This window comes from Olea europaea, unplaced genomic scaffold, assembly GCF_002742605.1.
Source record: "Olea europaea var. sylvestris unplaced genomic scaffold, O_europaea_v1 scaffold311, whole genome shotgun sequence".
NCBI lineage: Eukaryota > Viridiplantae > Streptophyta > Magnoliopsida > Lamiales > Oleaceae > Olea > Olea europaea.
In genome coordinates, this window is record NW_019249854.1 from 270,264 (window position 1) to 284,649 (window position 14,386).

General features: G+C 35.1%; 2 protein-coding genes across 2 annotated transcripts; one reads left to right on the forward strand and one right to left on the reverse strand.

The window, feature by feature from the left end:
• The first annotated feature begins 6 nt into the window (after positions 1 to 6).
• LOC111385255 (probable serine/threonine-protein kinase SIS8) lies at positions 7 to 5,664 on the forward strand. The gene is made up of 13 exons (XM_023009632.1): positions 7 to 184; positions 464 to 567; positions 1,088 to 1,344; positions 1,432 to 1,617; positions 2,611 to 2,651; positions 3,262 to 3,330; positions 3,435 to 3,535; positions 4,017 to 4,095; positions 4,177 to 4,275; positions 4,371 to 4,439; positions 4,605 to 4,654; positions 4,755 to 4,931; positions 5,111 to 5,664. The coding sequence occupies exons 1-13, from the start codon at positions 38 to 40 to the stop codon at positions 5,220 to 5,222; spliced, it is 1,491 nt and encodes a 496-aa protein (XP_022865400.1). The 5' UTR covers positions 7 to 37; the 3' UTR covers positions 5,223 to 5,664.
• A 3,685-nt stretch (positions 5,665 to 9,349) lies between these two features.
• Positions 9,350 to 13,969, reverse strand: LOC111385257 (calcineurin B-like protein 10). The gene is made up of 9 exons (XM_023009633.1): positions 13,796 to 13,969; positions 13,519 to 13,696; positions 13,348 to 13,430; positions 12,160 to 12,219; positions 11,515 to 11,623; positions 11,371 to 11,423; positions 10,611 to 10,691; positions 10,403 to 10,515; positions 9,350 to 9,747 (listed from the first exon to the last, which is right to left on the reverse strand). The coding sequence occupies exons 1-9, from the start codon at positions 13,817 to 13,819 to the stop codon at positions 9,693 to 9,695; spliced, it is 756 nt and encodes a 251-aa protein (XP_022865401.1). The 5' UTR covers positions 13,820 to 13,969; the 3' UTR covers positions 9,350 to 9,692.
• Between the last annotated feature and the right edge of the window lie 417 nt (positions 13,970 to 14,386).

The following is a 14,386-nucleotide window of genomic DNA, read 5'->3' on the forward strand; positions in this document are numbered from 1 at the left end:
TCTTGTTCAAAAGATTGCAAACCTTATTGTTGACAGAATGGGAGGTCCTGTTAGTGATGCAGAAGACATGTCTAGGAGGTGGAAAGCAAGGAGTTACGATTTGCAAGTTTTTCTGAATACAATCATCCTTCCGATTGGCTGTCTTGATGTTGGACATTCGCGTCATAGGGCCTTGCTCTTTAAGGTTGTAAGAGCTCCCCTTCTCTTTATGCTCGTACTGTTTTCTGACCTTGGCAAAAAAATATTCCCTTTACTTGTTCAACCAGTTTTATTGACGGAACCAAATTAGCAACAATAGGTGAAGTAGTACCTTCTCTGCAATCTATTGCATATTGATTAAAGTATTATCTTATTTCTGGTAAAATATATATTGATCAACAATTTTACTTGGATACACAAGTCTTTATTTATACTATATGGTCTGCATAGCATTTGGTTTAAAATTTAAATTCTGCACATCTAGGTACTTGCTGATAGGATCAACCTCCCATGTAAGCTAGTCAAAGGGAGTTATTATACTGGCACTGATGATGGAGCTGTGAACTTGATAAAATTGGATAATGGAAGGTAGTAACTTCCCTGAATGTCTGTGCTTGCTTTTATGCTGGTTTTGGTAACTTCATGTCATGTAATTAATCTTCTTCGGGTCGTATGAGTATGATGAGTTTCATCTCCTTTAATGTTTTCAAGATGTCATTCAAAAACTTCCAATTCTAATCTCGCACAGGATACTTCATGTCATATCATTCCTATTTCAAATTTCGCTTATTTACATGCTGCAGTTTTTGTTTGTTGGTGCAATTAACTTTACTACAGCATCCTTTAAAGAAGAATCTAAACTCATCTAAGATTTCCTGCTCATTCTAGTTGGCACATTTGTCAATCTTCTATTCAATCAAATTGCTGTTTCCATATGAAAACAAATTTCTTCCTATTTCATTTCAAGTCTTGTAATTATTTTTGCATTCAATAATTATCCTATTTTGGTTTTGTTCAGAAAAATCATCTAGGTCCATAAGTATTCAAATAAAGACAAAATTGATGAAATTGGTGCTGTGAGTTTATGCCGATTTTTGAATTGATGCAGCGAGCACATAATTGATTTAATGGGGGCTCCAGGCACTCTAATTCCTGCTGATGCACCCTGTGGTCATGTTCGAAATTTTGGGTTAGATACAAGGAGTATTGCCTCTGCCACGGGAATTGCCAAAAGCTCATTGACAGAGTTGGACGAAGGAGTGCAGTTATTTGGCGATGTTTTGTGCAAAGACAGCGTAAATTATTTTCCTGAAGGGTTGGCAGCCCAACAGCTGAAAATGGACCCTACTGTTTCTAATCCTGGATGTAATTCATCTTCTATTACCTTAGGAGAAGAATATCTTCTTGTTAAAGGCAGAACTGATGAAGTGATCCAAAATAATGGCATTGCAGTTGGTGGTGGCCTTGTGCAGTTATCTGGACAGAAATATGAATCTTCATCAGAACTGATGGAAGTAGCTTGCAGTAATGACCAGTCTAATTCTAGCAAGGTGCACAAGTTACCAATTGACCCTGTGTTGAATGGGGTTTCCGGAATTTTGTGGGAGGATCTTCAGATTGGCGAACGTATTGGTATAGGTAAAGTTCAAAATCATTAGATTTATTTCTTTCATTGAAGGTTGAAATCTGTTCTGACATTAGATTAAGGTGTATTTGTGTGGCTGTAGTGTGTATTTTTCTTTTATTATATTTTTGAGAATGGATGTTGATAACATGCATTTAAGTAGCTCAGCTTGAAATATAAAAATTAAGATATTAAGATAGTATGTATAATGTTTCTGTTGTTCAAATTATCACTTCATCCTTGAATTTGTTCAAGTAATCAACCACTTTCTCTTAGTTCATAATATTGGTCGTGAATGTTCTTTTCTGTAGTCAAAGCTGGTAACTGTCCTGAGAATTCTTTCGGGGCCAGCTGCTTCAACAAATAGTAGAAGTGGTTAAGAAATTATGTGTTTCCAATGACGACACATGTTGAGATCAGTTCTAGCATGGGGCCGGCTTTGTTAAGGAAATAATTTCATTGTATATTGGTTTGCCCTTAGTTGTTGCAAGGTTTTGTAATTGCATTGGATGGCTAATCTTCTGTAGTCATCTCATTTTCTTCTGTTTGACGGATTTTTCATCCTCTGTCGGTGCATTTTTTTTTACTTCTCTTTATAATTTTTTTCTTAATCTTGGATTTCTTTAGATGTACTAATTCTGGTATTTAACATAAGAAGAAATGTATGAAGTTTTCCTCAATGTGAAAACTTTTTATTGTACAATGGTTCGCCTCATCGATTTTATTTGGTGAAAAAACAGGCATTTACCTCTATGGGTTTTATATATTTAAATATTGCTTGTACTTCTGAATGAAGTCCGTTTTCGTATTAGAGGATGGTTAACAAGCCACATACATGCTAGATAGACAGTCAGTTAGTCAGTGATGTTGTCTTTTTCTACTCCTAGGCTTCCATTACTTTTTAATTGCTATGAGTTGAATGGCTTCTTTTAAAAAACTATGGTCTTAGCTTGAGTTTGATAGCCTTTCTAAACTGAACATATTCAATTTCCTTCCATATCTTGTAGGGTCATATGGTGAAGTCTACCGAGCAGAATGGAATGGCACAGTAAGCTTTATATTCATGCATTATCAGATCTGTTTATAATTTCTTTGAAGCAAAAAACTTTACAAGCATTAGATTATTCAAGCATCTTTCTGGTGCACTTCAAGCCTCGTATGTAGTTTTTTGTCCTGCTTACTGAATGTTATAGGCAGATATTTATTGTACCGCTTAATGTATTATAGTCTGTGAAATATTTGGACCACCTAAGATCTACACAATCATTTTAGTTTCAAATTGCCATGGTCAGGCTATGTCTTTGAGTTCCTACCCATCTCTATCTATTAGTATCGATCTTTGGAGGAGTTGAGTAGAGCTTCGTGTGTCTTTGCTGATATACAACAATAGCAACAACTAACTCTTAGTTCCAGTGAACTCGGTGTCGAATGCATTCTAGTCATCTGAGCCACCTCTTCTGTAGCATTTAACTTAACCAAAAATTTTGCCACCACATCAGGCATAGCTCATTTTGGTGTTGCTCTCTTTGAATCTGACTGATATTTTGTTGTGCTTGCACATCTTCCCTTGCATAGAACATCCTTGACCTGTGCTGATATTAAGACATGTCACAGTTGATTCCGAATTACTTTGATAAAATAATATTATTTCATGACAGGAAGTCGCTGTCAAAAAATTAATGAAACAAGACATTTCAGGCAATGCCCTCGCACAATTTAAATGCGAGGTAAGTGCTAATTTATGTCATTTTGTCATATGCACTGTACCTTGGGAACAATATGGTAAACATTGATACTCAAACTCTGTTCACCGTCGTTTCATTTTATGCAGGTTGATATAATGTTGAGGCTGAGACATCCAAATGTTGTTCTTTTCATGGGAGCTGTAACAATTCCCCCGAATCTGTCCATATTGACAGAGTTTTTACCAAGGTTTTACCTCAATGCCTCATGTTACTAAAATCAGGCTAGGATGGTTTTGGCTGTCTTCGCATATTCTAAACTCCCATATAATAATGGCTTCTGTCCCTGTATCTGACAAGTAGCCCAGCTTGCATGCCTACGCCCTTCGGATGGTTAACTGGTTTGGGTGCTTCGACTGTGGGATACCTTTATGCGTTATCTACTTTATGAGTTCTTGTTCTCTTTTCCTCATTTTCCCTGTTGTGTGAGATGAGTTGAGTTGTTGATTCTCTTCTCTTTAAGGGAAGCAAGCTATTCCACAGAATCAGGTCTTTGTTGATTCTACTGCCTTTTTATGAAGGACTCGAGTTTGAGATATCCTGTGAAAACATGACATCTGCATGATCTATTGGGGCTTCTTTTGCACTATAAATACAACGCAAGTTGATGTTATGTTTCTGTTTGTTCTCATTCTACTATAGTTGTTCATAACTTTTTCTTCTATATGCAGGGGTAGTTTATATAAGCTTATTCACCGTCCAAATATCCAAATTGATGAAAAAAGGCGATTAAGAATGGCTCTTGATGTGGTATTAGTTGGATAATTTTGTTCTCTTTTACTTCAGTTATCAGGTTCCATTCCCATCTGTTTGTATAACATTTTCTTGCAGGCCAAGGGAATGAATTACTTGCACACGAGCCAACCTATCATTGTGCATCGTGATTTGAAGACTCCAAACCTCCTCGTTGATAAGAATTGGGTTGTTAAGGTTAGGTCTAATGATTAATATTAGAACATATTAGGTATGACACAGATTCTTCCTTTTCTTTCCACTGATTTATGTTCTCATGCGAGGCTTGCTAGGTTTGTGATTTTGGGATGTCAAGGTTGCAGCATCACACTTTTCTATCTTCGAAGTCAGCTGCTGGAACGGTAATGCATGTTAGACTTGGGTTATCAATTCCTTATTCTGTGTGCTTACCCTTCTTCCCCTCTTGAAAAAAAAAAGAAAAAAGAAAAGGATGTGTGAAATAAAAATGAAAGAACTATAACTGACAGCAACAGTAAATGACCTGGCTATTGCTGTCTAATAAGCAGGCTGAGTGGATGGCACCAGAGGTTCTAAGGAATGAACCGTCCAATGAGAAGTGAGTTGAACATGATGTGTACTTTAAACATTTGGAAGAACAATATTTTTCTTGATATTTCCATTTAGAATCTTTTTGATAATTGGCTTCTCCTGAGCAGATCTGATGTATATAGCTTTGGAGTAATATTATGGGAGTTGGCAACTTTACGAGTTCCATGGACGGAAATGAATTCGATGCAGGTTGTTGGAGCTGTTGGATTCCAGGGTAGACACCTTGATATTCCACCTACAGTGGATCCATTGGTTGCGGGGATAATAAGTGACTGTTGGCATCGGTTAGTTTCTACCTATCAGTCTCAAATACTTGACTGTAAAGCATTGTGTTCCTGTCCGTGCTTGAACTGCATGTTCTGGTGTGCAGTATTATATTGTTGTGTCTAATCCACGTATGGAAGATAACAGAAATGTGCTATTAGTTTCTTTATGAAATATAATTTGTGATGTTCCTCTTCAGCAGAAATCCACAGGCACGCCCTTCGTTTGGTCAGATTATCACCCGCCTCAAGTGTTTGCAGTGTCTAAGCATACAGGAAACAAACTCATGTAAATCCCCAGTGATGATGTAACAATAATTGAGAACTCGTGTAGATGCAGAGTGATACGCAAGTTGTTGGATTGGGAATTGTTTGTTGATTTCAAGTTTGGACTTAGCACTGAACAGAGCAAATATCCTGTGTGTCGACAGCTCCACAAAGTGTGGTTGGGGACACCATTGGAGTACTAGCAAAGCTGGTAATAGTAATTTGTGCATGAAGTCCTGAAATGTAGAGAGAAAATTATAAGAAGGCGTTTTCTTGTTAGGTTTAGGATTGATAAAATATAGTTTGTGCCATTCATTTGTAAGAATGTCTTCTTAATTTTACAAAAGAAAAGGTGACTTTTGGGGAATTTGTTGAGATCGTCCAGGGAGCAAATGTAAAAAAATTGGTCTCTACAGGTTGTGCCAAGCTGAGAACTCATAAAAGTGAGAAATATTTGTCAATTTTTATCTTCTCTTTTCTTGTTTTACGTTTTCATGGTTGCCAAAGTTTTTGAGTGGAGACACACTAAGAAGATCATATTTTATGTCAGCAACTCTGTGGCTCAAGAATTGTATTTGTATTTGAAGATTGAAAGATTTAGTGTACGACAATGAGGCTGGAAATTTTTCCTTTTAATTTGTCCTAGAGAAAATTGAACCATTAATCAGGCCTGTTAGAGTTGTAACAACTTGGTCACTATGCACTAACCTTCTTTTGAAATCGCATCATGAAGCTTGTATTCTACTATTCACAATAACCTTCCTTTTAAATGGCATCATGAAGTTTATAATAGAGCTAGCCATGGTTCAGTTCGGACATTTAAGTAAGAGAAATCATCGGATTCAAATTTAATTATTGAACTGTTTGGGTTTGGTTCTTGAGTTTTGCATAATAATTAATTATTTTTAATATTTACAATGATGTTACATTAATTTAACTAATGATATACTCAATTTTAACTCTTACATAATAACGTAATTTAATCTCGAGATACCTTTTGCACCTCTATGTTGAGTTATTCATAGATTTAACTATTACAATCAAAAGAAGTGGAAGATAACAAGCTCAAAATAATCAGAACTGGCGCAGGCAAGCTTTCAATTCAATTTCTCTAGAATTTGGCAAAAATGGCACTAAGATAGAATAAGTCATTTGGGTAAAATTTATGTTAATTTGATTAAGTTGGATTTGAGCTTGGACAAAAAATTAGAAATAAGAAAATCATATTTTGGGTTTAGTATAAATTAATTAGTCAACAAATTTATTTAAAAAAAAGTAAAATGATTTGACTCATTTCGTTTCTTATTTGATTTTTCGATTTTTGATTCAGATATCCATTTGGATATTTCACTTAAAAAAAATGGCTTGATTCAGGTCAAGTTCGATTAGTTCAAAAATTTTGTCCAGCCACTAGTTTAGAATGTTGTATTTTCGTTTTGATGACTTTTATAATACTACTGTCCAAAATAAAATAAACAGAGAAGGGGGGCGTGGGTGCGATTATCTGTGGGCACCTCAAACATCCCATAAAAATTGTGTGGAGAACGGTAACATGGTGCAAGAAACGCATCACAACTATTCTCCATTAGCCTAATGCAATTCATTCCGTACATATAATCAAGCGTAGAAAACATGAAAACTTGTATGAAAACAATGATACATGCACGAAAATAGCACAATCGAATGTATGTACAATTGGAAAAAACCGCCAGATGTATTCGGAAAAATTAATGAGATCCCAGGATAGTCTGAAGGAGTGGTTGCCACCATGTCTATATCTCGAAGCAGCCCAACAGGGCATTAGAGAAGCATCTGGGTATGAATTTAAGGAATCCCTGATGCAATCATCTCTTCACTCAGATCCCTAGATAATATCTGGTCCGAGAAATGATTTGCAAACTCTCAATCTTCGATCTCGGTGTGGAAAACAAAACTGGGGAAAGCAGTAGTGACGTCCCTGAAAGATAATAAAATCAAAGGCAGAGTGAAACAATGTCAGAGATTCTAGTGAAAAGAACATCCTTATGACATAAATCCCTGGAAGATTATGAAATAATAGGAGCAAATATTTTAGATAAGAAGAACATGCTTATAACATTGTGGTCATATTGTTACATAGATGTTTTCTTTTGTGAAGATTAGCAGCTGAAATACACAGGTGGTCACTAAACTTTTAGCAAAATTTCAAGTCACTGTACTTCATTTTGTTTCAAGTTGGTTACTCACCTGTCTCAGATACTTGACTGTAAAGCATTGTGTTCCTGTCCGTGCTTGAACTGCATGTTCTGGTGTGCAGTATTATATCATTGCGTCTAATCCATGTATGGAAGATAACAGAAATGTGCAATTAGTTTCTTTATGAAATATAATTTGTGATGTTCCTCTTCAGCAGAAATCCACAGGCACGCCCTTCGTTTGGCCAGATTATCACCCGCCTCAAGTGTTTGCAATGTCTAAGCATACAGGAAACAAACTCATGTAAATCCCCAGTGATGATGTAACAATATTTGAGAACTCGTGTAGATGCAGAGTGATACGCAAGTTGTTGGATTGGGAATTGTTTGTTGATTTCAAGTTTGGACTTAGCACTGAACAGAGGAAATATCCTGTGTGTCGACAGCTCCACAAAGTGTGGTTGGGGACACCATTGGAGTACTAGCAAAGCTGGTAATGGTAATTTGTGCATGAAGTCCTGAAATGTAGAGAAAAAATTATAAAAAGGCGTTTTCTGGTTAGGTTTAGGATTGATAAAATATACTTTGTGCCATTCATTTGTAAGAATGTCTCCTTAATTTTACAAAAGAAAATGTGACTTTTGGGGAATTTGTTGAGATCGTCAAGGGAGCAAATGTAAAAAAAAATTGGTCTCTACAGGTTGTGCCAAGCTGAGAACTCATAAAAGTGAGAAATATTTGTCAATTTTTATCCTCTTTTCTTGTTTACGTTTTCATGGTTGCCAAAGTTTTGAGTGGAGACACACTAAGAAGATCGTATTTTATGTCAGCAACTCTGTGGCTCAAGAATTGTACTTGTATTTGAAGAATGAAAGATTTAAAGTATGACAATGAGGTTGGAAATTTTTCCTTTTAATTTGTCCTAGAGAAAATTGAACCATTAATCAGGCCTGTTAGTGTTGTAACAACTTGGTCACTATTCACTAACCTTGGTTTTAACTTGCATCATGAAGTTTGTATTCTACTATTCACAATATCCTTGTTTTTAAATGGCATCATGAAGTTTAGAATATAGCTGGCGATGGTTCAGTTCGGATATCTAAGTAAGTGAAATCATCAGATTCAAATTTAATTATTGAACTGTTTGGGTTCGGTTCTTGAGTTTTGTATAATAATTAATTTTTTTTAATATTTACAACAACGTTACATTAATTTAATTAATGACATATTCAATTTTAGCTCTTACATAATAACGTAGTTCACTCTCGAGATATTTTTTGCACCTCTTTGTTGAGTTATTCATAGATTTAACTATTAAAATCAAAAGAAGTGGAAGATAGCAAGCTCAAAATAATCAAAATAGATGATGACAAGTTTTCAATTCGATTTCTCCAGAATGTGGCAGAAATGGCACTACAGTAAAATAAGATATTTGGGTAAAACTTATGTCAATTTGATTAAGTTAGTTTGAGTTTGGACGAAAAATTAAAAATAGGAAAATCATATTTTGGGTTTAGTATAAATTAATTAGTTAACAAATTTATTTTCAAAAAAGTAAAATGATTTGACTCATTTCGTTTCTTATTTGATTTTTCGATTTTTGATTCAGATATCCATTTGGATAATTTCACTTTAAAAAAATGGCTTGATTCAAGTCAAGTTCGATTGGTTCGAAAATTTTGTCTAGCCACTAGTTTAGCCCTTGTTTGTTTCCTATTCTTTCCCCATTAAAGTGAAAAATATGACCGTTATCCATCACATCAAGTCACCAAATTTAAATTTCTATCTCTTGTGTGGGACCCATAATGGCTATATTTTTCATTCTCATTTTTACCAAAATGGAAAACAAACGGCGCCTTAGAATGTTGTATTTTCGTTTTGATGACTTTTATAATATTACTGTCCAAAATAAAATAAACAGAGAAGGGGTGCGTGGGTGCGATTATCCGTGGGCACCTCAAACATCCCATAAAAATTGTATGGGGAACGGTAACATGGTGCAAGAAACACGTCACAACTATTCTCCATTAGCCTAATGCAATTCATTCTGTCCATATAATCAAGCGTAGAAAACATGAAATCTTGTATGAAAACAATGATACATGCACGAAAATAACACGATTGAATGTATGTACAATTGGAAAAAACCGACAGATGTATTGGAAAAATTAATGAGATCCCAGGATAGTCTGAAGGAGCGGTTGCCACCATGTCTATATCTCGGAGCTGCCCAACAGGGCATTAGAGAAGCATCTGGGTATGAATTTAAGGAATCCCTGATGCAATCATCTCCACTCAGATCTCTAGATAATATCTGGTCCGAGAAATGATTTGCAAACTCTCAATCTTCGATCTCGGTGTGGAAAACAAAACTGGGGAAAGCAGTAGTGACGTCCCTGAAAGATAATAAAATCAAAGGCAGTGTGAAACATTGTCAGAGATTCTAGTGAAAAGAACATCCTTATGACATAAATCCCTGGAAGATTATGAAATAATAGGCGCAAATATTTTAGATAAGAAGAACATGCTTATAACATTGTGGTCATATTGTTACATAGATGTTTTCTTTTGTGAAGATTGGCAGCTGAAATACACAGGTGGTCACTAAACTTTTAGCAAAATTTCAAGTCACTGTACTTCATTTTGTTTCAAGTTGGTTACTCAAGTTAAATGCTCATTCTAATTTGGTCACTCAGTCCATGTCCATTAATTTGACTATTTGGAAATGCTACATGGCACAGTGGCTGTAGTTGACCAAACTGTAACCGAAGGTTCAAGTTCAGCAAGCAAATTTGAAGTTCAATGACCAACTACGAACAATATGAAGTTGAGTAACCCACACGAAATTTCGTTAGAAGTCCAGTGACTGATAGTGTTTTCAACCCAAGGATTGGCTATTGAAACAAAAGGAAATTTAGGACGCAGCACTAACTGTGAATTTATATTTCTACTCTAATACTTATTTGTTTGGGAAAAGAGAACGAGCGTGAGAAATCAACCCAATACCCAGATCACTAAATACTGCAAACAAACAGGAAGAAAATGACTAACTTCAAGCAGGCTAAAGTCATGTATCTCAAAAGTGATGGGCGTTGCATTACAAAAGACTTCCAGTCTTCTTTACTAATCTTGCCATCCTTGTCAGCATCAGCATCAGCAAATGTCTGTTAAATGACCAAGATTGCACAATGAACATATAATTCATATACAAAGAAATAACTAAGGAAAAAATGGGTTTCCAGTCAGACGAAGCCATTACGTTGTCAATTATTTGCTCGAGAAGATCATCAGAAAGTTTCAAGTCGGATTCCATCAGAATTGCGATCACCATCTGCTTGACCTGAAGCCAAAGTCATTTTCCATAAGCACATAAAATGCATATATGGAATTATAGAATTCATAAAAGGACTAGATTCGGTAGAGTCTCAACTTTCAACAAATTTACTACCTATAAGCGCAGAAGTTAAATTGGGCAACTTATGACACATTGCCCGTTTTGTCATACTACATATCTTTTCCTATGGATCGTTCTTTAATATATACAACCTCAATACCCAAGTTTCATCTAACCTGTCAAATTTGACAGACTTACTGCCTTAAGGGGGAAAAACGATTGTACAACTGAGAAAGAAGGAAGTGCCCATTTTTCCATAATCCAGATTCTTTGCATTGTGATTTCGAGTAACTCCATTTCATTTTGGAATATAAACTAGTCAAATACCCACTTCATCTGATTGTTAAACAGGCAGATTAGGTGTGAATGTTCTGTAATAGCAGAATGAATCTTGTAACCCCGGAATATGCAGCACAGATGGAACACAACAAGTGGCCAAGACAGTATCTCATCCCCCAACCCCAACCCCAACCCAAAAAAGAACCCGAATTGTTTTCTTTAAAAAAAATAAAGAACACGAAGAAGAAGAAGAAGAAGTGAAATAGTAAAATTTACATTATTATGCAACCTTCCAGTTATCATTACTATAAGATTTAGATTAACATTTGCAACACGATATACTCACTTCTTCTCGCTCAATGAACCCAGTTTGTCTGAGATCATAAAGCTTAAAGGCAACTGCAAAACAGAAAAAAGTTCATCCAAATTAGCTACTCCATGAAGTAAACCACAATTTTTAGAGCCAAAATAATTATTATTGATCACTTACAATCTATTTTGTCTTCCATAGGGGTATGCGGATGGAACACATTGAGTGAATGGATAAACTCCTCAAATTCAATAACACCATTCCTCTTTTCATCAAAAAGATCAAAAACCTGGGAGCAAATGCAGGAATCAACTAAATTCAAAGTGGAGACACTACTTTACTTGAATTATCAGATTATGATTGAAGATAGTGCATGACAGAAATACAATATGTGCAGGCATAGTGGTAAACAATTTGAACATTACAGCACTAACTGTATGAAGCTAAAAGGAATTATGAGTGTTTGTAGGAACCCAAAATTTTGAAAACAAGTGTGTTTACATTATTAGTTGCCAAGAGAGTTTTCCTGCTGTTAATAAGCACAGTAACTATCTCTTTCCAAATCTGAATAAAGGCTGAGAAACTATGACAAACTTTTACATCTAGATGAAAGAAAAAATAAATTCCCACATGGAAGAACACTGTGTGCATCGAAGGAACATTGTTTTTCCACAATTTATTAGATGCATCTTTGGGTAACATTTCATTGAAATCGTGACTTGGAAAATTGGGTGTCAAAATCAATAAAGAAGATGCATTAAGATTGTGCAAAACTGGGTGTCAAAATCAATATAGAAGATGCATTAAGATTGTGCAAATCATTACCCGATCCAAAAAGAGGTTCTCACCATAAGGAGCTCTGCATAGTGCAAGCTGGAGTTCTTCCTACACAAGAACAAAATACTATCGGATTAAATAAATCAGCTATACATTGTTTCCGCAAGGTTGGATTCCAACGAGAAGCAAGGCAGCCTAAAATTAAAGATAAAATATGAGAGATTAAATAAATCAGTTAATTATTGCTACCGCAAGGTTGGATTCAAAAGAGAAGCAAGGCAGCCAAGTTAAATAAAAGTCAGCTGTTGACTGGTGCATGTATCTTACATATGTAACATAAAGGTTCTAACATATTCAAAACGGGATTGAACAATTCCAGTGAAAGTGAAGTTGGCCAAAAGATCAGTTTACAATCTTTTCACCTCCCACAGAAAATTTCAGAATGCACCCTACACGCTCAAGGAAGTTGGGCAACTCTCAAAGACAATGAATTAATATACTATTAAAATTCTTAACTTGCTTCCATAAGTTTCTCGTTGCACAGTTGCACTCTCCTTGTTGCTAACCAAATAAGTTCTTCACCAAAAGTTTGAAAAGTAAATTCTTAGCTCTACATACACTCATTCAGGAGCAAACCAGAACTTCGAAGGATCATATACAAAGTGATTGGATAAACATTTCAAATTTTAGTCTCCAACTCAAGTAGTTCTGAAAGTTGGCATTTCTCATTAAAGGAGAGAAGATAAACATTTTGAAAATTTGAGTCATTCAATTCTCATACTGTCACCGCTGATGATTGTAAAAAGGGCAGAAAGAAAGAAAGAAAAGAATAGATGAACGCTGACAAAATCAAATTTCCTGAACTTCAATGGAAAACCACACCTTCAAGTCTACGATGACTTTTTAGCACTGATAAAAAAATCACCATATACATTATTACTGAAGAAAAAGGAAATTCCTGATGAACTTGCTCAAACATGGAATTGCAAAAGCACTTCTGGAATTATCTGCACACACACAAATAGTCCAGAACTTGCTTGTAGAGATAAAATGGCAAGAACTCATAAAATTCTTATAGCAGGAATCCTTTCAATAAATAGGCGTATTAGCACATAAATTTCTCTTGAAAATCCAAGTATATATATATATATAACCCATCAGTAGGAGCTCAGAATAGAATAATATCTAAGAGCTCAAACCTTAGCTGAAAATAAATCATTTCAAGGAAAGTCATACCTTATGTATCAATCCGTCGTCTATAATTGAGCTACTCAACTTCTTAAACAACTCATATAATGCCTCTATTTCATTCACAGCAACTGCAAAAATAAAATTATCCAAAATCTAATTTGTTACCAAGAGAAAACACTAATTCAATCTAAAAAGGTAAACTTATAATTAAATTACACCGAGATTCACTGGCGAGACGACTGAAATCATTATGCTCGCAAATAAATTTCTTCCTGCGGTACGATTGCCTGCACTCAAAACATCCGGACACCGCGAAAATCAATACTTCGCATATTGCTACAATTGGAATCACCAACGCGCAGATCTTCTCCGCAAATCTCAAAGAACTCGTACTCTGGTCCCGTATCCGACACGCAAGAAAAATAATTAATCAATTTAGAAATGCACACATATTACATATAGCAATACATTCATGTATGCTTGTTAAAATTACCAGAGAATTGTTTCTTGAATCCATTAGCACTCAAACAAAAAAAATAATAATAATAAGAGAACAAATTTCACATTTTCTTGAAAGGGGAGGGGTAGAGGAAGTAATAAAGTAGCAGGATCATGCACGTTAGTACACGTGGAAGGTCCAATGTCAACCATAGTGCCTATTCTATCCACTTCAGGAAATTTGTATTAAAATGGAACAAAACATTAATCGTAAAACGTTGTTATGTTTTACAAATAAACCTCGTATATATTTTAATGCGACATTGTTGCTTAATCTTCTGGTAATACGCTTTTATTTTGTTTTGTATTATTTAATACAGAAAATTTGTATTCATTGTCAAACGTTGTTATGTTTTGTAAATAGACCCGTTTATATATTGTATTTAATGCATTATTGTTGCTTAATCTTCTAGTAACATGTTTTTGTTTTATTTTATGATATTCTATTTATATGGACAAGTTTCAAAGAAAAACAAAAGTCAATACTTGTATTTTCGGGTTCATTTTTCCGGTGGATTCATGATTTGGAATTCATCGTATAAGAAGAGGGTAGATGCTTAATTAATTCGCCGAGGCTTTTCACAAA

Bases quoted from the DNA above. Each gene is read 5' to 3' on its own strand.
- LOC111385257 (XM_023009633.1), bottom strand. From the start codon at position 13,819: ATGGATTCAAGAAACAATTCTCTG. The intron at 13,431-13,518 runs GTAATTTAATTA...TTATTTTTGCAG, and splicing joins TCTCGCCAGTGAATCTCGGT to TTGCTGTGAATGAAATAGAG. The intron at 10,516-10,610 runs GTAATGGCTTCG...GTCATTTAACAG, and splicing joins TCGAGCAAATAATTGACAAC to ACATTTGCTGATGCTGATGC.
- LOC111385255 (XM_023009632.1), top strand. From the start codon at position 38: ATGGGAGGTCCTGTTAGTGATGCAGAAGACATGTCTAGGAGGTGGAAA. The intron at 185-463 runs GTTGTAAGAGCT...CTGCACATCTAG, and splicing joins ATAGGGCCTTGCTCTTTAAG to GTACTTGCTGATAGGATCAA. The intron at 4,276-4,370 runs GTTAGGTCTAAT...GAGGCTTGCTAG, and splicing joins ATAAGAATTGGGTTGTTAAG to GTTTGTGATTTTGGGATGTC.